The sequence below is a fragment of the Camponotus floridanus genome, unplaced genomic scaffold, assembly GCF_003227725.1.
Source record: "Camponotus floridanus strain SB8 unplaced genomic scaffold, Cflo_v7.5 scaffold3, whole genome shotgun sequence".
Classification (NCBI taxonomy): Eukaryota; Metazoa; Arthropoda; class Insecta; order Hymenoptera; family Formicidae; genus Camponotus; species Camponotus floridanus.
In genome coordinates, this window is record NW_020229436.1 from 290,977 (window position 1) to 316,552 (window position 25,576).

The following is a 25,576-nucleotide window of genomic DNA, read 5'->3' on the forward strand; positions in this document are numbered from 1 at the left end:
ACTCTCGAAACTCTTTATTTTAATTTTTATCTCGCTATATTGCGTCTCATCTCTCGAGATGACGGTGCACGACGCACCGCGTTGGATATTCATGTCGGTCATTAATTTTCCACGGCTCTCTCCAGCAAAAAATTTTATCACGATTGCCCGCGAATCTAATAAAAGGTAACATGACGTCCGCCAATAATATTGCGATACTCGTTCCACGGGTGAGAGAGCGCGACATTTTTGCGACTTGGAGATACTTTATCATTATCGCCCTACAATTTCGCGGAATGTCGACCGATGGAAGAGTAACGCGGACATAGGAGCCGTTTCCGCGTTCACACCCGGGCAGACGGATCGCCCCGGGCATGGCCGAGCGAGTCCACGATATCCGATTACGTGTGTATGAGTATCGTACTCTTGTATGCCCGATGCCACCGAGAGAGGTCTCGGACGCGCGGAAGACGCCGGTACCTGTACTTATTGATTCCTCGCTGGAACAGCGAGAGCGAGAGAGAGAAAGAGGAAGGAAGACGGTCGGTCTCTCTCTCTCTTTCTCTCTCTCTCTCTCATCTCATCTCACTTCGAAAGCCGCGCACTGATATGCACGTTCCTGGGCCCTCGAGCACCCATCGTTTGGCGAACGTTCCGCAAACGTCGCCGGGAATCGCGTGCGTGCGTTGGCATAATAGCGATGCCTATACGAAGCATCGTATACGTAGCCAGGAAATTCAATGCCCCTTCCAGACCCTGTAGTCTAACCCTTTTGGTCGCGTGAGATGCAGGTATAAAGATGCTTAACTAGATTCTTCAGACAATGCTTTTACTTTATCTGACGCGGATGAGCGTCGAATATCACGAGCGTAGGCACTACCGGGTTCTTTGGAATCCCTTGATAATAATGAAGGAAAATAATGGGAGAGTAGAATAAAAGAATTATATATGTAACGATTAAAGTATATATTCGTCTCGAATAACCAGCATGCTTACGTCAAATTTCACTTTTATTCAACTGATGATCTCGAGGAATAGACGTCTCTAGCCGAGGCACGTTTCAGCATGAAGCGAATCTCCGAGACCGCGTATACTTCCGTTATGTTCGCTCTCGCTTCCTCGGGAAGCGATTCTCGCGATTTGGGGTACCGTATTTCTCCATCATTATTGTGATAGCGTCTTGGGAACAATCGTTTGTCTCTGCGGATACGAATAATTATTTCGAAGACGTAATTTCAGTTGCACACACGCAAGTTCTCACAATGTCAAAATATATATTACAAGTAGTGACATTTATATATTAATATTAAAAATAGCCTGTGCAAGAGCCGAACATAAATTGTAACACTGCAATTAATGTATGGCATATTTCTTCGCGTAAAAAAAGGATTTAATTTCGAGTGTTATGATCGGAGCAAAAAATGTATGTCGACTACTCCACTTACATTTACGGTTAAAATATTCGATCGCTCTATCCATATGATTACAAGCAGGTCGTACATATTACATCTCGGTAATGATGGAAGATCAGGCGCTTCGGGAAGAGAAGAGGAAGTGCACTACTCCTCTCTTAGCATTGTGCGCGATACCGAGGCGAGAGTGAGCCCGGTAAGGATTCCCTCGGTGGAAGGATGTGCCCGTTATGATGATTATCGTGCGTCTTGGACGCGGTTAATCCCGACGACACGGCGACTACGCGAGAACGTCCCTCGCGCGCGGTTCTTTCCACGGTCTCTATGCAAATTTTCTCATGCGCCACACCGGCGCGCTATAATTCGCCCCTTTTTGCGAATACCGTTGAGAATCAGTGCCGGATGAATCCCGCCGTGTATGCGCCTCGAAATACACAGTGTATACCACGCATCGGGAGCGCTCGTTGCAAGAGCGTCCGAGAATGTTAGTTTGTTCTCCATGTATTTTGAGATTAAAAAGTGTCATCTGAATGTAATAAAGTTATGTCACAGAGATGATTTATAGGGGAGATTTACAGTTTCGAGAAACTCGTTTCGAAGATTAAAGAAAAAGATTAAAAAATTGGAGAATAAGAATCCAGAGCTAACTACTTCTCCCTTTATAAAAGTGTTCAAGAATGTTTAATGCTCCATATATTTTGCGATTAAAAAGTATCATCTGAATAAAGATATCACAGAAATGATATTTATGGAATTTATAGTTTCGAGAAATTATAAATTCCATAAATGAAAATTTAAAAATCGGAAAATCTAAGAATTCAAAGCTGATAATCACTTCTTTCTTTGTAAGAGTGCTCGAGAATATTTAGTTCGTTTTCCGGTTGTATTTTGAGATTAAAAAGTGTCATCTGAATGTAATAAAATTATGTCACAGAGATGATTTATAGGGGAGATTTACAGTTTCGAAACTTCGTTTCGAAGATTAAAAAATTGGAGAGTAAGAATCCAGAGCTAACTACTTCTCCCTTTATAAGAGTGCTCAAGAATGTTTAATGCTCCATATATTTTGCGATTAAAAAGTATCATCTGAATAAAGATATCACAGAAATGATATTTATGGAATTTATAGTTTCGAGAAACTGAAAATTTAAAAATCGGAAAATCTAAGAATTCAAAGCTGATAATCACTTCTTTCTTTGTAAGAGTGCCCGAGAATATTTAGTTCGTTTTCCGGTTGTATTTTGAGATTAAAAAGTGTCATCTGAATGTAATAAAGTTATGTCATAGAGATGATTTAAAGGACAGATTTACAGTTTCGAGAAACTCGTTTCGAAAATTTAAAAATCGGAGAGTTTAAGAATCCAGGGCTGATAACTATTTCTCCCTTTATAAGAGTGCTCAAGAATGTTTAAGTCTCCATATATTTTGCGATTAAAAAGCATCATCTAAATAAAGATGTCACAGAAATGATTTATAGAATTTATAGTTTCGAGAAAATGACAATTTAAAAATCGGAAAGTCTAAGAATTCAAAGCTGATAACTTCTCATTAGCAACAAACGAAGAAATTGAAAAATTTTTAAAGATCAAGATTAAAAGTATCAAGCGCTGGATATACACGAAATTCTCTAACGCGCGCGCGATTTAAGATAATAGACATGATTTTCTTTCAGGGCACGAATTTCGCAGATTGGTAGACGATTAGTGGAGAGACTTTCAACTAGATTTTTGATCCGGGCGAAATAAGTTAACGGCTCACGGCGTTTCCTCATTCCTACTCGCGGTATTGCGTTCGGGGTCGTTAAATTCTCGCCATTCGTTCGGGTTCGTGCTTCGTGCTTTTCTTTCCTCTTCGGGATCTGGGGCTCGCGCGAAAGAACATGAACGAGCCGGAGAAAATCGACGGCTTAATACGTAGCGCTCGTTAAATTAACGCGCATGTATATCCCTCCACGCAATCGGCCTGAAACTTTACGATCTATTCCATTCTTCCTTCCCTTATTGTTGCTCTGTTCATTTCATTGCGTTCGATTTAGATCCCGCTACGTTGCATTACGATACGCATTGGGTCCTAATTGCATCATTTCTATTTTCTTCTTTTGTCTGTTTCAAAAAACGATTATACTAGTTAGGCAATTCGATGAGCTCATTTTTACAAATTGGTAGAAAATGTCGGTTAATCGAATACATTTGATTTCGATTTTTTAAATCATTATTTATTTTACAGATGGAAATAAATAATGATTAAAGAAAGAAAAAGAGATCGCCTCTGTCAAAAAATTAAAATTAAAAAATAATTTTTAATAATTATATGCGCATTTTATTTTTTAAAGAAAAAGCTCTCGAAGATGTGTGGAAAAATGTATTGATAGGTGTTATTGAAATATTTTTAACGAACTATCGGCACTATTAAAGTACCGTAAGCGAAGTATCGAAGTATATTCCTATGCTCACCCAAAGTACCATAAACATCCTTAGTTTCGCCGCGACCTAACAGTCCCTCGGCGAATTGTTAGATCGTATATACAGTAACAAATAGGTATCGCGAAGTCAAGTCGTAACGTAGCGGGAATTCGTACGATCTGGACCGTTATAGGAAATAAATGTACGGCTCATCGAGACGACTCGACAGGGTTGTCGGATTACTTGCTCGAGCACATAACAATTTTTGATTAATTGCCATTTTGCCTGTCAGAATAACAAATTGCAACATCGATTAACACGATTATCAATCGCCTTAAACATTTTAAAAATCACATATATTCTTATAAAAAAATTTTTACAGAAGTATCTTTTTGCAATAAACATGCAATTCTTGACGATTTGAATCAAGATAAAATTTTTCATCGATATGATTCCAATCTTTTTATATGAATTTCAAAAAGAATAGCGATTGATTTAATAATGAGGCATGGCTGCAAACGTTTATCACTAAGAATTGAAAGTGTAGATCGAGTTAAAAACATCGTCGATATGCGATATGAGTGTAGGTCACGAGGTTCAACGCAATATCGTCACAGTACATAAACCCATTTCGATTATCATTCGCTCTTCGACCTCGTGTTCTCCTCGTGACCGAGCGTGTGTGCACACCTGTGCACATACGCACGTGCCGCCGTGTAAATTCTTCGACAAACACTTGCGGCGCGGTTCTCGCGCGATTGATTCTGCACGCGAGGCCGATCCTCCGGCGCGATCCTCTCGCATAATAGGACCCGCTTGAGTCGTTGGAAAGTCGGCACTCTACGATCTCTGGCCCACTAAGCACGGTTACCGCAAACGAGGACGTCGACACCGAGAAGGACCTTAATGTTGAGGTGATGAAATGACCTTTGAAATGACAATTTTTCTACAATTTTTACAATTAGTTGAGAACTTTATCAACCTAATTTGTAAAAATATATAAATAATTATTATATAAGTAAATTTACATATTGATGAATAAATTAGTAAAATTATTATAATGAAACATGAAAGAAAGGAAATGTTTGTCTGTCTCTGTAAAAAGTAATACGATCTTGACTATTACAGGACTCTTCCACACATAGTCGTAGATCCATGTCGAGTTCTCTAATAACACAAGTTTCGCAAATTATTGTTCCGCAAGTTAAATATAGTTTGTTATTCACGTGGCAAATTTTGAAAGCCACGCGTTCAGAACGATCGCGCATAATTGCCGAGTTTCTCCGGTTTCCTTCGCACGCGGCTCTTAATTGTTGTCCTCGGACCGATGTCGCCATTGTTATACTTTTAATCGGATGGTGGGTTAGAGAAAAATTCTCAACCATGTCGACCATGTGCGTTCGCATTTTTGCCCGTGGACATTGTTTAAAAGTGTAGAATTACCAAGCATTTAGTAATATATGCGCCTTATAATATAGCATATAATTGAATAAGTAGCGTATGTAATGCGTTTAATTCGCGAGAGTAGATTCCTCGGTCTAAATTTTCGCACGAACTGTCGTATGGCGAATTCCACGCGCCACATACATCGCATGCGAGCCTAATTCAGCAAATTTCTAGCTTTGCAAGCAAAATATCTTGTGCTTACTTGAAAAGTAAACGTAGACCAGGCACGGCTCGTACCATGCATTTCTAGTAGACTCTTGTAATCATCATCACGATGTCGGTAAGCAGTCACGTAAAATTTTAAGCAGGAGTAGAAATTATTGACTTTCATGTAAGCCTAAGAATGTGTGTAAAAACGTTGGAGAAAGAAACCCAGACACGGTAAATCCAGACAGGTGTTAATTTCCAAAAAAATTTCGGAACTGACGCGGAATTAATGTCAATGGCCTTGCCGAAGTCCCAGATACCTCGTCTACGTTTCCAAGACTCGTGTTAGCACTAATTACCACCTTGGCGCGTCTCCAAGGGAATTGCATCTATCTAATCCCACCTTCCTGTTCGCCGAATCTGCTCGTTCTCGCGAGTGCATACTTAGATGCCCGATAAATACGCGTTGTTGGAGACGCAAACAAAAGAGAGGAACGAGACGCGACGACGACGGTGGAAGCGTGAGAGAGCAACGCGATTAAGGGTAGCCTTTAATTAATTGTCAGAATGAGTGACGGGGACCGGTAATTATTGGACCGTGATTATTAGCCGCTTCTCTCATCAAGCCAAACAACCGCCGCGTAAAGATGGAGTATTCAACTAGAAGCGCTTATGCAAGGAGGGATTAACTTCTTAGAAGGAAACCGACTAGAAGTAAAGCGTCGTGCCAGGATCGTGGCAAAAAGACGAGACGTGTCGAGTATCTTCTATTGGAATTTAAAAAGTAACAGTTACTAATTACCATTTTATGTAAGCGTGCTAAGAGGAAGAAGGACTATATTTCTCTTTGAGGTAATGGAGGGTTCTTTCTCGAAAATAAATTAAGTTGAAGAACGGACATAATATATTCGTATATTTTTTTTGTTTGGAAATATTTCAATTAAATACATTTTAAAATATAGTAAATAATCTTTATGTACGATAAGAGTAATTTTTTATGAATTAGATCGCAATTTAACCCCAGAATGTATCGATTTATTATATTTGATCACCCTATCAAATATGTGAATTATTATGTTTGATTACGCTATTGAAATATTATATAGATTTTCGTAAATGCCTGAGGAAGCTAAAAAGTAAAAAGAGTTGTAACAAAAGATTGTTTCGCAACTGAAATCTCGCACGCATGCATTTTACATTCCTTCGCATTAAATCAACGAGTTCGAGGCAATTATGCATAATTTCAGTATCGCGTACTCGCATCCAACTAACATGAATTCGACGAAAGGAAGAGCGGCGAGGTCCAAATTAAACGGTGCGAGGAAGACCCGGAGGGGACCTCTTCGAACACGATAAAATAGAGGGAGAAGCTATGTAAAATATCAAACTCATCTTTCGGTTACCCATAACAAAAATTGGAAGTATAGATTGAAGAATCCCGCACACGTCACTCAAGTGTTAATACTAATGAAGTTTAAAATAAGTGATAATCACGAAACTCATTCGAGATATTGCTCGGCAAAATATTAGGTTGGCAAATGACAGGTAAACATACATATTCGACAATCTTAATATTTCATGTCTATGTGAAATTAGCACACTCTACTTTAAATAAATTGAATTTTTTTACGGAAAATGATAGTGAATTTTGTTTGTAATTATGTAGTGATAATAATTTTGTTTATCAAAGTTATAAAAAATACAAAAATATTGAGAAAAATTTTATTTGACTGTAAGTTTTAAATGGTACAATTACAAATGCGAAACAAAAATTATTATAAACAATTAAAAATGATTCTGAATGAAAAATATCAGTGATTTTTTTAAATCTAAAATTGTGTGATATTTTTTTCAAATGCTATATGTTTTTAACTTTAATCATAAACAAATTATTGCCATTATATTCAATTACAAGTAAAATACTATCATTTTATATATTGAAAATTTAGTTTTTAAATTAACTTTTCAAATAATACTAAGCAATAGATGTAAGTAATTTTTGAGACAATCAATCTGTTTTACATATATAAAAATAAATTACCAATAATTATTTTTTTTAAAAGATACGTCGCATGTTACTGCCTCTAGCAATAAAGTCTGAAGAAACTTGAGTAATCACATCACGATTTTCAACAATCGTTTCGTTCATGCAACGAAATGCATTGAAGCATTGTGCACCTTCCTGTTTTCTAACTGACAGACACGAAGGACGCACGCGTTCGCCCGAAGGAGGGAAAGCCGCGGTGATCGGGGTCTCGTAAAGACAGTGAAATTCATCATAAAATTGCCAATGATCAACCCGCCGATCTTTAACATCGACAATTATCACTTTAAATATGCGCATAAGAAACGGAGACAGTGACATCGTCTTTCTTTCGCCATAACTTTTCGAAAGTAATCGCTCGCTAACAATTTCCCGACGACGATGTTCTTTCGCAACCGTTTAATATTAATGGAGCTTACTGTAGGGATTATCGCATCGATTATTACATGCATTTTATCACCGAGATTGCGTCGATCTCGTATCGATGATCGGAGAGATTTCCATTTTGGCCAAGGCTGGATTTAATCGCGAGAGATCGGAATCTCTGCAAAGACATTAAAATGTTCTTTGAAGTTTTAAGCTAATGATGAGACAAAAGAGGAAGACTAATTTTGTACATATCTAAATTTTGCAGATTATCAAACAGTTATATACATGAATAAATTATCCCAGTCATACAAATGCGATTCTAAAGTTTTTAGAATACTAATCTCTATATTTGTCGTTCATACTTTTGCGACTCCTTCTCATTAAAATCGCAATAGTCGCGGTTGTGGTTACGATTACGAAACGCAAGCGCATCCCGGACACGAAGCGTCTCCGGGCACGTAGAAACTTACATGCCATTTGTCCATTAAGGTAGCACGTGTCTCTCCGCCGTCGTAATAGCGCTTCCTATTAAGATACAAATCATTCATATTATTCGAGAGGCTGCTTTTAGGAAGGGAATATCTCTCGCAGTGTCGCGAGAGAAACGTCGCGTTCCGGCGTGTGAAAGTTCCTATAAGCGAGATATATGTTTATCTGCGGGACGGCAGTCATCTCCTTCGCTGGACATTTTGTATAGATACGCCCGCTGGCCATCCCTTGCCTGGTAGGCAAGGCGACGTCCCCGATAAGCTGCCTTTCACGCGAGAACGTAAAGGAAATGTCCCACCGAATAAACCGGTACGGACTCTTTTAGGATCGAGATTCAACGCTCATCACAATTAAACAGATGTTTACAACAAATTGACGATTTAGAATAAAAAGACTAGTAAATACGACAGAAAAAATGGTACTAGAAATTCATTAATTCGATAAAAATCGTAAGTCCTTAAAAAATCTGCAAGGCTGAATCCATAAATAATGCAATAAATATATGCTGGAAAAAAATACTTCGAGAAATTTTATTTATTGAAAGGATTATTGAAAAAATGTAGTCGACCAAACTAGCCAGAAATTTAGTTTATTATTACGACGTTTCGACCATATGGTTGTGGTCCTTATCAAGTACATACTGCAAAGATTATAAATTGATAAATTAATTGACAGTTTCAATTATTCATTTATAATCTTTGCAGTATGTACTTGATAAGGACCACAACCATATGGTCGAAACGTCGTAATAATAAACTAAATTTCTGGCTAGTTTGGTCGACTACATTTTTTCAATATTCCTTTGATTATTCGACTAGCGATATTAAGATATTTATTAATTTTATTTATTGATTGTCACATGTCTCGTTCGAGGACGCGCGATACTGCGTAGTAGTGTCTTGTATCGCGATTTCGCCAAATCGTGTGCTACGTTCGATTATTATCTGCATTATTATTATTCGCATTCGAGATAAACCACCTCGTGTTCGATTCGGTGGAATGCCAGCTTAAAGCTTCATTTACGCGCGTAGGCGAGGTTCTCGTCGCGTAGGACACGTCGCGTGGGCAATTTCTCTCGCCGCAGCCTTGGCTACCTACAAGCCGCCGGTAGTGATCAACAACAATCTTCTTTTTAGTGCGTGTCAAGCCGCGATTGGCGTGCACGATAAGTATGTTTAATGTCTGAAATATATGATATTATTTATAGAAAGTGTTTTTCAAACTCCAAAGCGAATGAGTCATACCAAATAGTACGATAGAAATGTAGAATATCTTATACATAACACGTGCATTATATGTATATTATAATAATTTAAACTGTAATATATTTCTTTCTAATTTTCTCAGTTTAGCAATATAATTAATTGATTATAATGTTAATTTTTTTAATGTAACGTGTATGTCTGAGATACAAGTTACGCTTGTTAATGTAAGTCGTTTCGTAAACTGCCTGTCATCAGATGGAGCGAGGTTTCATGATGATAAATTGACGCCTCTGCGATCGCGACTTATAAAGATGCGTATTTTTTTTCGAGATCGTAGCAGAGAAGAAAGTAAAATTGTGTGTATTGATTGACCTCAAAGTCGCCGATACGAGCGAGTGCGAGGCGGGAAGTAAAGTGTGTCGTTATGCAATGAAATTATGCTGCGTTTCGCCATAAACCTCCGCACGATAAAAATGAACAAAATCTAACATAAGAATTTGTATATGCTCGTAAAACGAGAGAGAGATACGAGACTTTTTGAAGCATAAATTCTCAAACATATATATTTATCTTGATTTTGTAGAAAAAGATTTGCATATTTATTCTACCTTTAATATCATTTTTAATTATCACGTATATTAGGTTATTTATTAAATAACCTAAGAAGAATATATTTAAGAATAATTATTAAGAATAATAATTATTATTTCAGAATAATTATTATATATACTTAAGAATAATTATTAAGAATTATATTATTTTCCGCAGAAGGGGAAAAGAGAGGTATTATTTTAGAATTTTTGGCAATTTGTGTTTTAAAATAAAAAACTGTTGACGACGCCGCTGTCACGGTTCTTGCCTTCCGATTACTTATTTTACTTTCATTACGTAATCATCCCATTCGCACACGATTATTACCGATGAATATATAGGAACGGTAGTTTTTTAATGGGAAAGAGAAATGGAAGAATGCACACGATTCATTGGATAGTTTCGGTGATGATGTAACGTCACGTTTTTTCTTGCTGAAAGTTGCCACAGGCTTCTAAATATTATACCTAAACTGTTAACATTGACAGGTAGCTATTTACAATTGAACAGAATATTTAAGTTGGGTTTAATGTACTAATTTATATTTTGGCACAGAATCATTTTTCAATTTATCGGCAGTTATTAAAACATAGCTATTTTCATGTATAGATAAGTATTGATTGATATTCTAGGTTAATATTCTGTCCGTTGATGTAATTAATTATATTTTACCCAATTAAGTGACTATCGCAGGTTCACGATAACATCGTTATTAATGGTCTGGTAATATATAGAAGCCTGATTACCACATTCGTTCGAGAAACTTGGCAAGAATCTAGATTTTGACGCGTGTAAAAATACACGAAAATAATTTATATTCATATTTTATTATTATTATTTTATTATTATTATATATATTTATGTAACATCAGAAATTTCTCGAAAGTATATCAGTTTCAACTTTCGTTTATTTCGCGACATCGCGTATATTTCGCGCTGTTATCGTGCACAAAAATACGCCGTTATCGGGAGGAAGAGAAATCGCGCTTTCGTATTGCGCGCGATCAAAAATTAATTAAAGAATTATTTAATTGATTCGATGTGACCCGATTTCTCCCATAGCGGCTGACACTATCGACATACACATGATTATTAATATTGCGACCTGCTAGCATGTGAACATTCATTAAGACTTTATATTATGGATTAAAATCTCATCTTGCGTTAGAAATTAATATCGATAAAAAAATATACTTAAAATGTATAATTATTAGAATAAATATTAAAATATAATTTTTAAATTATAATTATTAATATCTATTATTGCTCTAAAATTATATACAAATAATAATCATTTAAATAATATTTGTTATTGGGGTACATCTCATTTCTTTTTTTCACAAAAATTCTAATCAATATTTTAAGCTCTCTCGAAATTTTTTTAGTGCGATTCAACTTTATGAAGTAATTGTCGCAAAATTGCTAAAGCATTTCCATTATGATTAGAATCGCGAATCGGCTTCGATCATCGATTATCGGCTCGGAACGCAATAAAACTCGAGCGCTTAAACCCGGCGGCTCACAGGTGCAACGGCGATATTTCTAACGTGATTTCTAACGGATGCGTCGCGAGATTTACTTTGCGTGACGATGTCTAACGTGAAACTCGGAGGCTTGACTCGCTATAGAGATGGTCATGTTCCATCCACGCTCCAATTACGAGCTGTAAAAAAATCAAATATGCTTCTATGTATTTCGATAGGAATCTATATCTATCGGTCTGAACAAGTTTTACTCTGATAGGCGTGTGATCTTCTGAGATTACACTGTAAATGAATACTCGCATAATTTTACATTTATGGTTTAATCATATACTTTTATATGTAATTTCCGGATATATTTTTGATTATATAGTAACGTCCATACTGTGTGTGTAGTTAATAGAATATTTAACATTATAATTAAGTATAATCTCGTTGTCTTAGTTTTTGAAATCCTTTTTAATTAACTTTAATAAGATTAAAATAATGATAACATTTAGCTCTTACAATTTTCCCATTTCATTTGAAATCTTCTTGATTGGGAGGGATTGTGGATTTTTCTGATTGATATTCCGTGCAGAAGTATGCGAATAATGCAACCATGGCATTAGAAAATGTGTCAGAAATATCATTATGTTCGCCAATCGGGCTTTACGCGAGATTTCTAATCGTGCGACATCCAGCATGCGCTCAATCGGCACTCGTCCGCGGGAGAAATTCATTTCACGTACGTCCACATCGACAATAGTCGCGTCTCGGCGATTTTTACACGTGCCATTCATCATCTTAATTCAATGCAGACGATAACTGATCGAAGTACTCGATCGCGAATCATAATATGTGGATGCCATAATCGTCATATAGAAAGTTATTTCAGTCTCTCTCTCTCTTTAAACTTTCATATAAAATTTTCACATACTTAGATTGAATCCAGATAGATATTGTTATTTCGATACCGCTGCATTATTTAAATATCTACATATTTCGCAAAAGCAGAAATTTTTAATTTATCCTTCTTTAAATTGTTATTTTTTAATATATTATTTGAAATATAAAATTTTAACTAATATATTAAAAAATATATTTTTTTTATTTGATTCTAAAGAAATATCAGATGTTAAATTATTCCAGGGCATTCAAAGTATCGATTCGATTTTATTCTTAAGCCCGTGGCTGGTTCTTCCTCGCGGACGATGTGTAATCCTTGTTCGCACGCGATATCTCGGAATTTCGCGATCGAGCAATCTATTTTAATTGGCGCGCGCGCGAACGACGAGCTGCTCCTTCCGTGACGCTTATCGTTGGCCATTAAAACGTACACTCGATAATTGAAGTCGTCTCTTCGTTCTCATTCTAAACGCATTGCTTTTAATTACCGATCACGCTTCCGGCACTCATCCATACCTCGTAGCCTGTCGAGGCTCGACATGTAACTGTTGAGCTGTCGAACCACTTTTTTCACATTAGTTTATAAGGACAATGTCTTTCGTGATCTCAAGATCAATTTTTTATAGATACAATTTGATCGCAGGCACTTGTAACTTTTTATAGTTCTCAGTATCACATCTCTTAACTACCGAGTCTCAAATTAAATTTTCTTTGAAACGAAATATATATATGTAAAAAAAATCAATCAAAACAATAAGATTTCACATTTATCGATTTTTCTATCAACATTTTATTTTACAATAGTATTTTTTTCTTCGATTGATTAAATAGTTGATTGAATATTTTAAAGTCAGGAAATTGTTATACATTATCAAACATTAGAAAAAAATTCAAATATATCCTGCATGTATGCATATATATTATCATATTTTCTTGGAGATTTTCTGAAATGATGGCTTGGTCATAAAATTAACGCGACCAATTAATTATAGTGATATACGAGCCGAATCGCACGAGATGTTTCATTCGAATCGACCGTCCGATCGATCGAAGCCGCAACTTTCTACGACGCGACGGCCGCAAATGGCGGAATGCGCCTGCAGCATTCGTACCGAGGTTGCCCACCTACTTTCGATCTAAGGCACGTCGCGCGTGAATTCGGCAACTTCTGTGTACCTGTATGCGGAGTAAATTTCGGTCATCGAGCGCTCGGGGATGGGCGGAGATATCGATGGCTCCTGCGGGGTTCCACTCTCAACAAGGTTCCAATCTCCGAGGAGGACTTTCTTTTTCGCACGGGGTCCGCGACCTGAATCCACCCGACGAATCTCCTCTTCTTTTTTCGTCTCGTGCCTCCATTTCGCTTCCTTTACCGAGCCGGATCAAGCGCGACGCTTCATTTCTGTGTGATTAATTAAATTTGGAACAAGCTCGGGACCGCGATATCTCCTGCTCGTCAAGACGTACAAATTTGATCGATGAATATCGGTGAGTTTGATCGCGATCCAAAATTGAAATACGTAATTTAGTGATGTTTTTTTCTTTAGTGAGAAATCACATATTTAAAAAAAAATCTTAAAATATTCACCATAAAAACAGCATTCATTTTATATATTTTATTATAAATTATTTTTAAATGCTACAAAATATATTTTCACGGATGCAGAATGCAATAATGAGTTAGGCTTACGTATGCAAGCGAAATAAAATTGTGGAAGTCAAAAAAATATTACAAAAGACATCAAGAACCCGCATTTTCGTTCCTCTTACTTACATTGCGACATCGCGAGGAGAGAAGAGAAAGAGAAAAAGAAAGCACAGGAGGATACCGTGATATTACGGGCGAATTACGTTAACGGGCGGAAAGGTACTTTTTCATATATCCTCGATCGTTTGCATGTATTAAGAACGCGACATAAATGCGCCCGGCGGGCGGCCGGAAGGATCGACGTTACCGGAGGCAGCACCTACGGCGGACAGTCACGTCGTCCTCATCCCGGCTCGTGACACGTAAAGGGGCAATTACTAGTGCGCAGGATGCGTGGACACACATTTCGCATGCAAACATATGCCGCTGCCACGCGATAATTAAACCGGAGAGCGTTTCGAAGGTATCGCCCGTCATCGTTTGCGTTACGAATCGTAGGACACGATGACAAAGTTGCGCCTAAACGATTAGTCGGAGGAACGCGACGATCCCTTGCGCGATCGCGCATTTCGGACACGTAACGTGGAACGTATTCATCGAGGAATCAACGCGACGAGAATTCAACAGACGTGAAGGGGGGTTCTCAAATTAAGAATGCCAGACGAGGCGAAATATTCCGGGGGATTCTAAATTTTAAAATCAAATGTGAGTAGAGGGAATGGAAATTGAGGAAATTTCAAAAGAATAGATTTGAAAGGTAGGCTCTGGTGAATCTCGCCTTCTTTTTTCGAAACTTTGCGTCAAATATCTTTGCATTTTTTTTTCATTAGATTTCTTTCGAGCATTCCTTTTGGCACCACTCGATTTTCGTTTCGGAAGATACTTGGGCGGCCCGTAATTACCGGATGCCTATTTGGCCGGCGCACTCTGTAATCTCGAACGCATTACGCCGGCACACGATGATCGTGATCGCGAACGCGCGTATAAAGCACCTGCGCGCACCTTATCGCCAACAGATGGTCTAACGTTACGATTCTTGATTAATTAAAGCTCCCGAGAAGTCGACGGCAGGCATCCGCGCGATGCGCGCTCTTTAATGAGCTAAAGTACTGCTCGATATACACTGATTCAATAGTTACGTGCGACATACTCTCGCGCATCTATAGTCTGCTTAATAATTTGTCCTCTTTCTCTCACTCCGCATTCTTCCCTCTGCCTCTGGTATCTCTTTCCCTTCAATCTTATTTTCCTTCTTTCATCTTTCTATTTTACCCCGCATTTTCTTTCTCGCTTTACCCTCCGTGGCCTCGGCCTTCCTCTTCCGTTCTTCCCTCCGACAAGGAGGAAATCGCGAGAAAGGGGGAGAGAGAAAGAGGAGAGGGAACGGCATCCGAAGGATCTCAGCGTCAATTAAGCAAGAGTTGCGAGACAGGCCTAGACGTATACCTCCTCGCACAATCTGCATTTATCTCGGCGAGAGTTACAAGAGCCGTTTGCTATCTACCGTATCATGGCACGTACGGCAGGGAGTACGAAAAGTCAGTGAGTCCGTAAGTTAGCCCCGTTCATCTCGTGTTTCGCGCGCCCGATCTCGTCTCCTCGAGGAGTCTGACAGGAGTCACGGAAGAGCGAGACCGGTTAATGCTCGCGGCGCGGAAAATTAGTCTCGCGGCACGTCGAAAGTGCGACGTTTCGTTAGGAAATGCGTTGATTTCGTCGTGATTGCGCGATTAGCACTTTAAGCTGCGACAGCGCATTGCGATGCCGCAACGTAGAGATTTCTGCATCGCGCTGTTAACGTTGGGAGCAACGGAGAATTTTACACTTTACTAACGAAAGCATTAAGACAGGCACACAATTACATATTTCTTCCTCTATTGGAAAGAATAATTATGTGTATATAAATATTCTTTACAAAACCAAATTCACCATTATTTTAATTCAACATTATTTTAATTCAACATTATTTTGATTTGTCAATTGGCGGGAATTTTTGTTTCATTAAAAAATCGCCGAGCCAAATCTTTTGCACAAGAACTCTTTCGTGAATCTTCCTGAAATTATTTACTTTAATTAATTTCTCCCGGGAAACATTCTCAGGGATGAACCGGCTTTGACGTTCGATCGAGGGATGCGCGCGTCAGGGGTCAGGGGTCAGGACCAAAGTCGAATCGCCGCGCGAGGCAACAAGGTTTTCACCCGCGTCCCTTGGATGAGCGTCCATTGTTCGATCATTATTACCGCGATCGAGCAGCGGATCTAGCCGTGCGGCATCAGGGGACGCGCCGGCCGCGCTGATATATGGGATAGATCGGGGGTGAGATAGTATCTCCGCGCGCGGGTTGTTCAGGTTGCGAGGCTGGAGATTGGTAGGATTTTCACGCGACGGCGCGCATCGTAACGTTATTACTTTCGTGCAAAATGTGAAAGTTGGAATACACGCCATTGTGTGTGGGGGATAGCGTCCCCGTGGGTACAACACCTGTGTGTTACCTTTGTTTCCCACCGTGCGCGGCGAATATCGTGATTTTTCGCCGCCTTTCCGCCTCCCCCCCTCGGAGATAAACGCTGTATGTTTCACCATCGGACCAGCTTGTTAAATCAATACCAGTCTACGAAACGCACGCGAAAGCTACATTACGCGGAATTGTGTAAACAATATCTCCTTCACACCCGCATCGTGACTTTTCGCATTACGAGCGCTGCGCCCAGGTGAGAAAATGCTCTGGATTCTTTGCGCAAGGGTCAGGCCAGGAACACTGTCTTGCAGTATTACGTATTTCCAGGAGAGAATATATTTATTTATCGCAATGCAAAATTTTATAGTTGTTATATTTCATGATAATTTATCGCTGACACTCTCTGAATGCTGTTTTCTAATCAACCTATACATATATAGATGCTTAGAAATAGCGTTGCGATAACGAGCGTTACAACTATATACAAAACTGACAGAACGACACATTGATCCAACATCGATTATCCGATAGCGTGTCGCTTAACGATACCTCGACGGCACGTTTGAAGTATTTAGACCGGCTTTTATTACACACACGTACACACATGTATCGGGATATGGTCTCTCGTTGTTTCGCGCAACCGGTACCGGTTGTCCCTCCCGAGCCCGAGGGCGCAACGGTTAAATTCCAGCGGGCGGAATATCTGCCCGCGAGATCCCCGAGAGCGGAGGAAGAGCTGGATCCTTAACCGATCGCGGAGGGAGAAAGAGGGAAGACCTGCTTGAGTGAGACCTTCCGGGAAATTGGATTGGCATTTTGTTCTTTACGAGCGTCCAGCCGCCGCGACTTACAAGACAGAACCTTCCTGTCGGTAGACGCGATTATACAGGGTGGAACATTGGTCTCCGCGGATGATGGAACACGTGGTTATATCACTCCGAGCGAGAAAATTGTATCTGATCTTGGAACGCCTGCGTCTCTTTTATATTATTTTGCAAAGAATCGCACGTTTAATTGCATCGGTTTAATTGCGGCTGTGAACAGATTTTATCAGTTTTATTTAATCAAATTATATTAATTATTTGTTTCCTGTTTAAGGACGAAGTATAATTACATTTGTACGTAAATAGTTTGTGAAGTATAACGGAATCCATTATTATATCTAAGTATATGTATGCAGTTTTCTATATTTTCTCTTAAATAATTCGAGTAATTCTCCTTATATAATTTTTCTAACAGCAAGATGATTCTGCTTAACTCTGAACGCGTTCCTCAGAAAGTCGGATGCCACCCACGTCTAGTTGCACGTTATTTTCAGCTAGAAAAAATTGTACCTGAGCATTAAACGTTACTGTTGGAAGGCGAAATGCGCGGTTGTACAAGGTGAAATATTGCTATCACGAGGAGGGACAGAGCGTAATACCGAGCGAGACATTGCTATTGAAAGAGGAGATACGCGCCCTCTCATTTTGCAAATCCAGGAATGTAATAACGACTCTTGGCTCGGTATCATTTCCGATCTAGCGAGAGCTCCCGGTCTTTATTCCGCACACTCGAATCCACGATTTAAATGCGGCGAATGATATTTCCATTACGAGCGCGGAGCCAATCTCTAATGACCGCTCTCTTGCGAGAGCACTCGCGATGTTCCTGATCTTCTCGTCGGTTAACCAAACTGCACAGTTGCATAAATTGCGCACACGACGAGAGAGGGGAAAAAAGAAAGATGATGTCGATTCGATTCATTTGATAAATAAATGAGCGCGGAAAAAAATAGGGGAAAAGAACGAATCATCCAATCGGATCGGATTGTCGGCCTGCGTGCTCGCTCTTTCGGGATTTTTGTACGGCGCGTTTGCAGCAGGAAGTGCATGATTTGTGCCGACAATCGCGACACGTGGGCGTATGTATATCGTCCGGGTTCGATTCGAGTTCCTCGAAGATAGCCGGGGCTGTATACAGCTGCCTGCCTGCCTGCCTGCCTCTATCCTAGACGAGCGAACGAGCGAGGCGAGCTATCGCGAAGACGAGAGACGGCAGACGGAGAATCGTTCTTCCTATCCTTCCAAGTTCGATGACTCTCGGCGATGATCATCGCGAGGGGGCAAACGTCCTCCTCCCTCCTGCCCTCCCGGTTCCCCGTTCTCTATACTTGGGTCCCTTCGCGCTTCGTCGCCCCCTGCGCTCCTTTTCTTCCTCCTCTTCCTCCTTTTCCTTCTACCGTTTCTCCCTTCCCCCTTTCCCCCCTCGTCTCCTTCGTCTTTCCCCCGCGGGTACCCTACGCTCGAGTTATCATAACCGCCGCCATCCGTCATGCATCACTTGCCACTTTGTGCCCCGGAGAATCCTCTCGCCGCGGCACGACAATCGCGCGCGAAACCGCCGAAGAACCGATGACGCTGATGATGCTGAGCGAATGGTGAGATATTGCCAGGTGTCATCGCGGAATTTTTCTCCCGCGCGATTGCGCTCCGCTCAAATAATCGCTAAAGAAAAATCAGCTCTCTCTTTCTCTGTTTCTGTCATATAATAGTTATTTTGCAGGGCTTTGTAAAAATTATATAATTTATAAAAATTATATAATTTATAAAAATTATATAATTTATAAAAATTATATAATTTATAAAAATTATATAATTTATAAAAATTATATAATTTATAAAAATTATATAATTTATTCTTATAACAATTTAATTCATGTATATTTATATACAGCAAGTTACGAGATAAATTACAAATTACGAAATTTGGTCGAAATTAAAGCATTTTGATATCAGAACGTTGCATTGTTTTCATAAATGATACAAGCTTTGCACTGTATGAAATAAACATTACCGTGAAATAGGGCATTGTTTTGCATTGATTCGCGCAATTAATCGTATTACGTTCATCACTCTTGAAAGAATAAAACTGCATACGTCAACGTCAAATGCGACTGAACTACGTGAATTTCAGAATACATTGTCGGAGGTGAAACTGTGAGAAACGCGCTGTGTCTTTTTCTCTGATCTGACTACGATATCGATCAATCCGGCCCCTCTTGCCTCACCTGCGTCACAGACGCGGAAGTGAAACGCGTTGAAGCTTTTCCATCTCAGGAAACGCAAAGAGTGTAATTACGTTGGTGAATATCTAAGCTACCATTTACACTTCGTATTCCCTGATATTTCCCTATTCGTATATTCAACCAGTGATTTCATCTAACGCGAACTCCGATTTCAATGCTTTTTATCAAGCAAAGATATAGTAAGATCTAGATCGTCCTCTCTTGCATCCGATATCGATGATATCAAGAGAATATCATCCGTCGAACGATCGTGAGTGTAATTTTACTCATTCGCCTCGCGTATTTTTTGCGAATATTAACTCGCGCGAGCAACGATTCGATCCGGTGCTTTATTTTCAATTTGATCGCGCGAGATACGGGAGAAGGAGAGAGACCACGCATACGCGGAAAAGCAATTTCCCATTCGCTTCCATGCCCGTTGAATACGAGATGCATTAATAAAAGTCGCCCTACTCGTTTACCTTAACGACGTAGTGCCCCGCGACTTTTCGCGATCTCTTATTCATTCCTGGATTAGCGGTACTACCGGTCGATCGACACGGACGGGTCGCGTGTGCAGGTTGGGCACCTGCTCCTGTACCTGGTGGTGAATGGAAGAACTTCTTTAGAAAGACGCGTCCCGAACCGTCTCTTCCTCTGTTTCTCTGTTTCTCTTTCTCTCTTTCTCCCCGCATCCCGACACGACTAACGCAAGAGGTTAAACCACGTCTAACTGTAAGATAACCGGCCTGCCCAGATCGTTCGGCCAACTCGCGCGCGTTTACCCTCCTCTTGTTCCATCCCTCTTGTTCCTCTCGGAGCGTCTCGTTGCGCTCTTCTCGTTCATCAATGGCCTCACGGATCACCATCCTTCGCCTCTCACGCGAGATATTAGAAAGTTATCGACAATAGTGTTTTCTTTTCCTTTTATGAACATTCGAAAATATTACGCGTTATATAAAATTGAAGAAAATTGATACTATTTTTTGTATGATTTTCTTCCCTCTCTTTAATCGCCGAAAACGACAAGATAAATAAAACACACAATGTATTTGTAAAGATAATTTTTCATTAATTATGGATGAAGTTGATCCATGAAATATGCTTTTCACGTACAAGATATTAATTAGATATGTCAAGCGTTAATACCGGCGTGTCTTTTTTTATATAAAAACGGTCTTATCGAAGGAAATTTAAGGCCGGCTGTGCAATATATTTGCAAATTGATCACACTTATTAACGTTTAATTGCACCCTTAATCGTCATATGCAAAGCGCCAGCGAATTAATATGCAAAAGCGTACATTTACACAAGTTTTAAGAGAAATTGGAACAAGTTTGCAAAGTGGTCCTCTTAATTGACTATCCGATTATCTTACAGAATACTTAAACCTGATATGTAACATTGTATAAATATTTGCATCCACTTAGTATATTTTATTTCATGTATATTTTTCACTCTCAAAATGTCAATTTATTTTAATTAAAAATTATTGTTTTCTTCTCACCTTTTAACAATTTTTAAAAAATTCTAATTATCTCTTAATTAGTTGCCGCTATCACATTTCTACTGAATAAATATGTAATCTTCATGTTTTATTCAAGAGTCATTCTTCCAGAGTATTAAACTTCTTAGAATTCATTTATATAAGCTTGTTGCAAACGTATCCAGGTAATATTTTACTTGAACAGGCGTTACACTTTAAAAATATGTACTTAGCTATTGTTTACATAAAAATTCCAATTTAAACATCATGGTACATTCACAACTTCGCGGATCCAATTAGATGCCGCGGTATCTTTCAATGGGATATTCAGGCAAACATGTTGGATAATTGGTCCCCCCTTTCTGATCTTCTCCAGATACAAGATGAATGGCGAATCGTGCTGCACTCCATAGAGACGCCAGATCGGCATAGAAATGGGCAACAGCAGCTCCCATCAATACTGCGCGTCCAATGGGCCGTCGCAGGAGATTGGCAGACGCGGGTGGACGCAGTCCTTCCCTCGGGAGCTTACGAGACATCATCCTCAGCAACCGGCGGGACACAAGGTCCTGCCGGAGCCGCCCAATCAGCGGCTGCGCGCCACCAATAATGGCAGCATCATTCACAACGGGGGAACCATAAGCGGCCGCAGGCCTCCGGCCCTCACGCTTCCGCACGACCTTAATAAGGTAAGGATTCGCGGCGGCTTTTCGAGTCGCGCTGATGACGTGGCGTGCCATCATGCTGCTCTCGTGTACGAGTCGCCGCTTAATTCGTTGCACTTGTGTCCGTTGAAATTTTTCTGCAGGAGCGCGACTTTCTATGTCGATTAATAATTTTCATTGTTAGCGGTAATTAGCGATAATAACGGTAGCGCTCGTAATAATAATAATGATAATAATGGCAGTAAATTAGAGTCAATTGTGTGGAAAATTTGTAGTATAATTAGTATATATTATACTTTAAAACATTATATTGTATTTGGTTCCTTATACATATCATTTTTAGTTACCCTGTTTGGATGATCCAGGGACTGAATTCATTTCTGTTTAAAACATATTGTTGTATACTCATTCATTTACATTCTGCTTCGACAACGGAATTTCTCTTATTCCGTTGGAAGACTCCTACGAAAAGATTCGCTTGATGATGCGATCGTTTCAGAATATTTTTACTCGCCGCTCTGATTCGGCGAGTAAAAATGTTCCGGAACGAATGAGAATTCAATGCGCACCTGATATGATCGAACAACCATTCCGAAAGAGATAAAAGCAGATATTATTCAGTCTTATAAAAAGATTCCAGTGCAACTTTATCAATCTATTCTTTTAATTCATATCTATTGAATTTTTTAAAGATAAAAAAACGAGATTACTTAGATTACTGTGCAAATTGCAACCGAAAGTATACGAAAAGCATGATAAATTTTCTGCTCCGAATCTTCGGCGTGAAAGTCCGCACTCCACAAAACCATCTCTATGTCCGAAAAATTACTTTTTTATTCCCACTAGTTCTTTAGTTCAATCTCCTGGTTTTATATCTCGGACAGTCAGTCCTCCTTCTGTCTTCGAAGAAGTCTGTTTCCGTCGTCTAGAATTCTCATGCAGGTAATGCAGGCAGTCGTTGAAAATTTGTACGTGTCTTTTGGTCGGACGCCATGCGTCGCGTAGTAACCCGGTTAAGAATATTCTACAGAATGACTTCTTGCGCATCGCGAATTCGCAAAATGTATCACGCGACCTTCATCGAACTCTTTGTGCCGGTATTCGCACAAAAACGACGGTTTCTCATCCGTCTGCTTGTGACGGGAAGAGGAGAGGTCTCTTCTCTATAGAGCATTTATTACGCGCATCAGAAGGAAGTCGCGCACGTTCTGTAAATCAACAATGTATTAAGAATAAACGCGCGTAACACTTTACTGTGCTACCTTTATGTAATATTTAAAAGAAAAAGAATATTCTTTTAGATCCCGTAGATATCTTTCAGAGCTCTCTAATGAACTTTTATTATTAATGACAGTCATATAACAAGGTATACTTCCTGGAAAACCTGGAATTCTCACGGATTTTTGTTTTATTCTATTTTTATTAAAAATCAGAGAATTCTCATGCAATTTTATTGAGCTAAGGGAATTTTTCAAAAATTGTTACTTTGATAATTTTTTTATATTATATGTAAGTGGTCAGCTATCTGCTAATGTTGTGTATTGAAAACCTCACTATCACCAGTATCTATTTCAATACATAAATATTTATTTTAAAAATATAATAAAAAATTTGAAATTTTTTAGATTTGAAATATATTAAAATATTTTATTTATATTAGATATATAAAATTCACGTATTCACAATAAACGAACTTATTTTAAAATTGTATTTATACAAATATCTTATCTAAAATTTTAAACACAAATACTTGGAAAATCAGAGAATTTATTTATAAGATTTGAGTGTACACCCTGCATAAATATCACGTCCACATTTTTCTCTCATTGGATTACCGGCACTGAAAAAAAATATTTATACAAAAATAAAATGAATAATGGAGAAATCAAAGTTTCTTTTAAAATTAGGATTTCATCCTCTCTCGCTTTTCAGCCAGGAATATTCCGCAGTCGCAGTACTTCAGCGTCCAATATCGGCGCTTCGCGCGGCCGGAAGCTCGAACAACGTTGCTGCCATCGGAGCGAGATAGGCTGCTGCGTGGAAAGCGAGATGCAGGAACTGAAGAGGTTTGGCAGCGAGCCCGATCTACGATACTCGCCGACGGGGCAGGAGGCGGCGCGTTGCAACGGGAAGCAGCAGCATCAGCACGCGATGGAGCACCGGCATTGCGGAAACGGGCATTATCCCGAGCGGGATTGCAGGGAGCGAGAGAGCCGGTACAGGAACAAGAAGAAGTATAAGGCACCGGCGCCGCCGTCGAACGGCGTCGACAGGTCGTCCCCCGATTCTTACAGGTAGAGAAATGCTAACGCGTTGTCGATTATTTTTTTCTTGAACTTCATTCTTCGATAACGTTAATTTATATACACTCCGATATCCTACAGCTTTTCTAGAATTAATAATATCTCGAATAATATATGTTGAATTCTTTTAGAATTAATTGTTTAATTTTACAGAAAACCGATACTTTTTTCTACATTTTTCTTAATATTGTTCTACCGAGTTTAATATCCCGATTTTTCTGTATTCAAAATATCAGTAGCACATTTCGATGTTGCCTGCAGATATGCGGAATCTGGCCAAGATCGTCAGGGTGGTTGTCGCGGCGAGGAGGAAGTTCAGCCACCGCCGAGGCGATCGCGCCTTTTCAAGACGCGAGCGGAAACGAAGAGAGCGCAAGTCAACTGGCTGTCTTCATCGTCGCAGAATCACGTCGGGGAACGTTGCGAGAACAGCGGCGGCGGGGGAAGTGGATTGGAAAACGAGCGACAGTGGCGAGGCGAGGACGGTCGTGCTGCCAACAAGGAGAACAGGCTCGCCTGGCGCGATCTCCAGGATCGCTGGTGCCGGGACGACCAGAGGCGTTTGCGGATCTTTGATGGCAAGAACACGTTGCAAAGAAGCATGAGCAGTCCGGAGTTCCAGGCGGAGCTAATGCAGGTAGCCAGGAAGGTGCGCAACAAGCTCCACTGTAACGGTAGGTCCTCTTCTGCAGTAGAGTCTGGGAATCTGATGGAGCGTAACAGTAATGTCGATCGATTTAAAGATTCGAAAACCGAAGAGACGAAGAGGCCGGAAAAACGATCGGCGAAGAATGAAGAGAGCTCTCGCGATGAATGCGCGATCGAGAATAGAATTATTGAAGAGAGGCGGATGATCGACCGCTGTAATCGATCTGAAAACAAGCTCACGTATGAAGAACGTAAAGAAAACACCCGCGATCTAGGAAAAACCCAGAACTACCTGGAGGAAAGGCAAACAGAAGCATCGGGTGGAAAGAGACGACTCGTTGAGAAATTGGCGACATTTGACAAATCCTCTGCGGTTCATCCGAAGGATCCTCCTCGGAAAAATTCAAAGGACGGGATGAAATGCTCTTCGGCAGAGAGGTTCTTGTCGGAGAAACAACGGAGAGATTTACTCGAGGATTATCAAAGGGCAAAGAGCGTGGCTAAGAGCCGGAAGTATGAGAATACGGCGGAGCCAGCGAGAACCAGATCGGAGAGTCCGGTGAGACCCTACGTCAGGACGACGGATTCTCGCGGGCAGGGTTCCGGGAGGGAGAGCACGCCCGAGCGAACGAGCGAGGCCAAAGAGAAAGGAAAAGAGAAAGATTCCGATCGTAGATGGCGGAAGAACGACGCTAGGAATACTGATGGTGTACCGGACGAGAAGAGATGGTCCTGCGAACCTGTTTCCACGACGATGGAGAAGAAGGACGAATCCAAAGAAAAGCTCGTGAGGAAACCAGAAGTCAAGGAAGTCGTGCGCGAGAAAAATTGGCACGTGTAAGTTGCTCTCTTGCATCTCGGATAGATT

At 39.8% G+C, this 25,576-nt stretch overlaps 1 protein-coding gene across 6 annotated transcripts in view; it reads left to right on the forward strand.

Moving 5' to 3' along the window:
- The window catches only part of LOC105257654, a 71,252-nt gene that overhangs the window by 39,601 nt on the left and 6,075 nt on the right, over positions 1–25,576 (forward strand). For 5 of the 6 annotated variants that reach the window (XM_011268421.3, XM_011268423.3, XM_011268427.3 and 2 more), the window contains exons 2-4: positions 21,469–21,781; positions 23,690–24,051; positions 24,322–25,545. In XM_011268421.3, the coding sequence (XP_011266723.1) occupies positions 21,527–21,781; positions 23,690–24,051; positions 24,322–25,545 (1,841 nt within the window). In that variant the 5' untranslated portion in view covers positions 21,469–21,526. The remainder of the gene's footprint in view (positions 1–21,468; positions 21,782–23,689; positions 24,052–24,321; positions 25,546–25,576) is intronic. The other variant, XM_011268425.3, reaches the window with a different exon arrangement.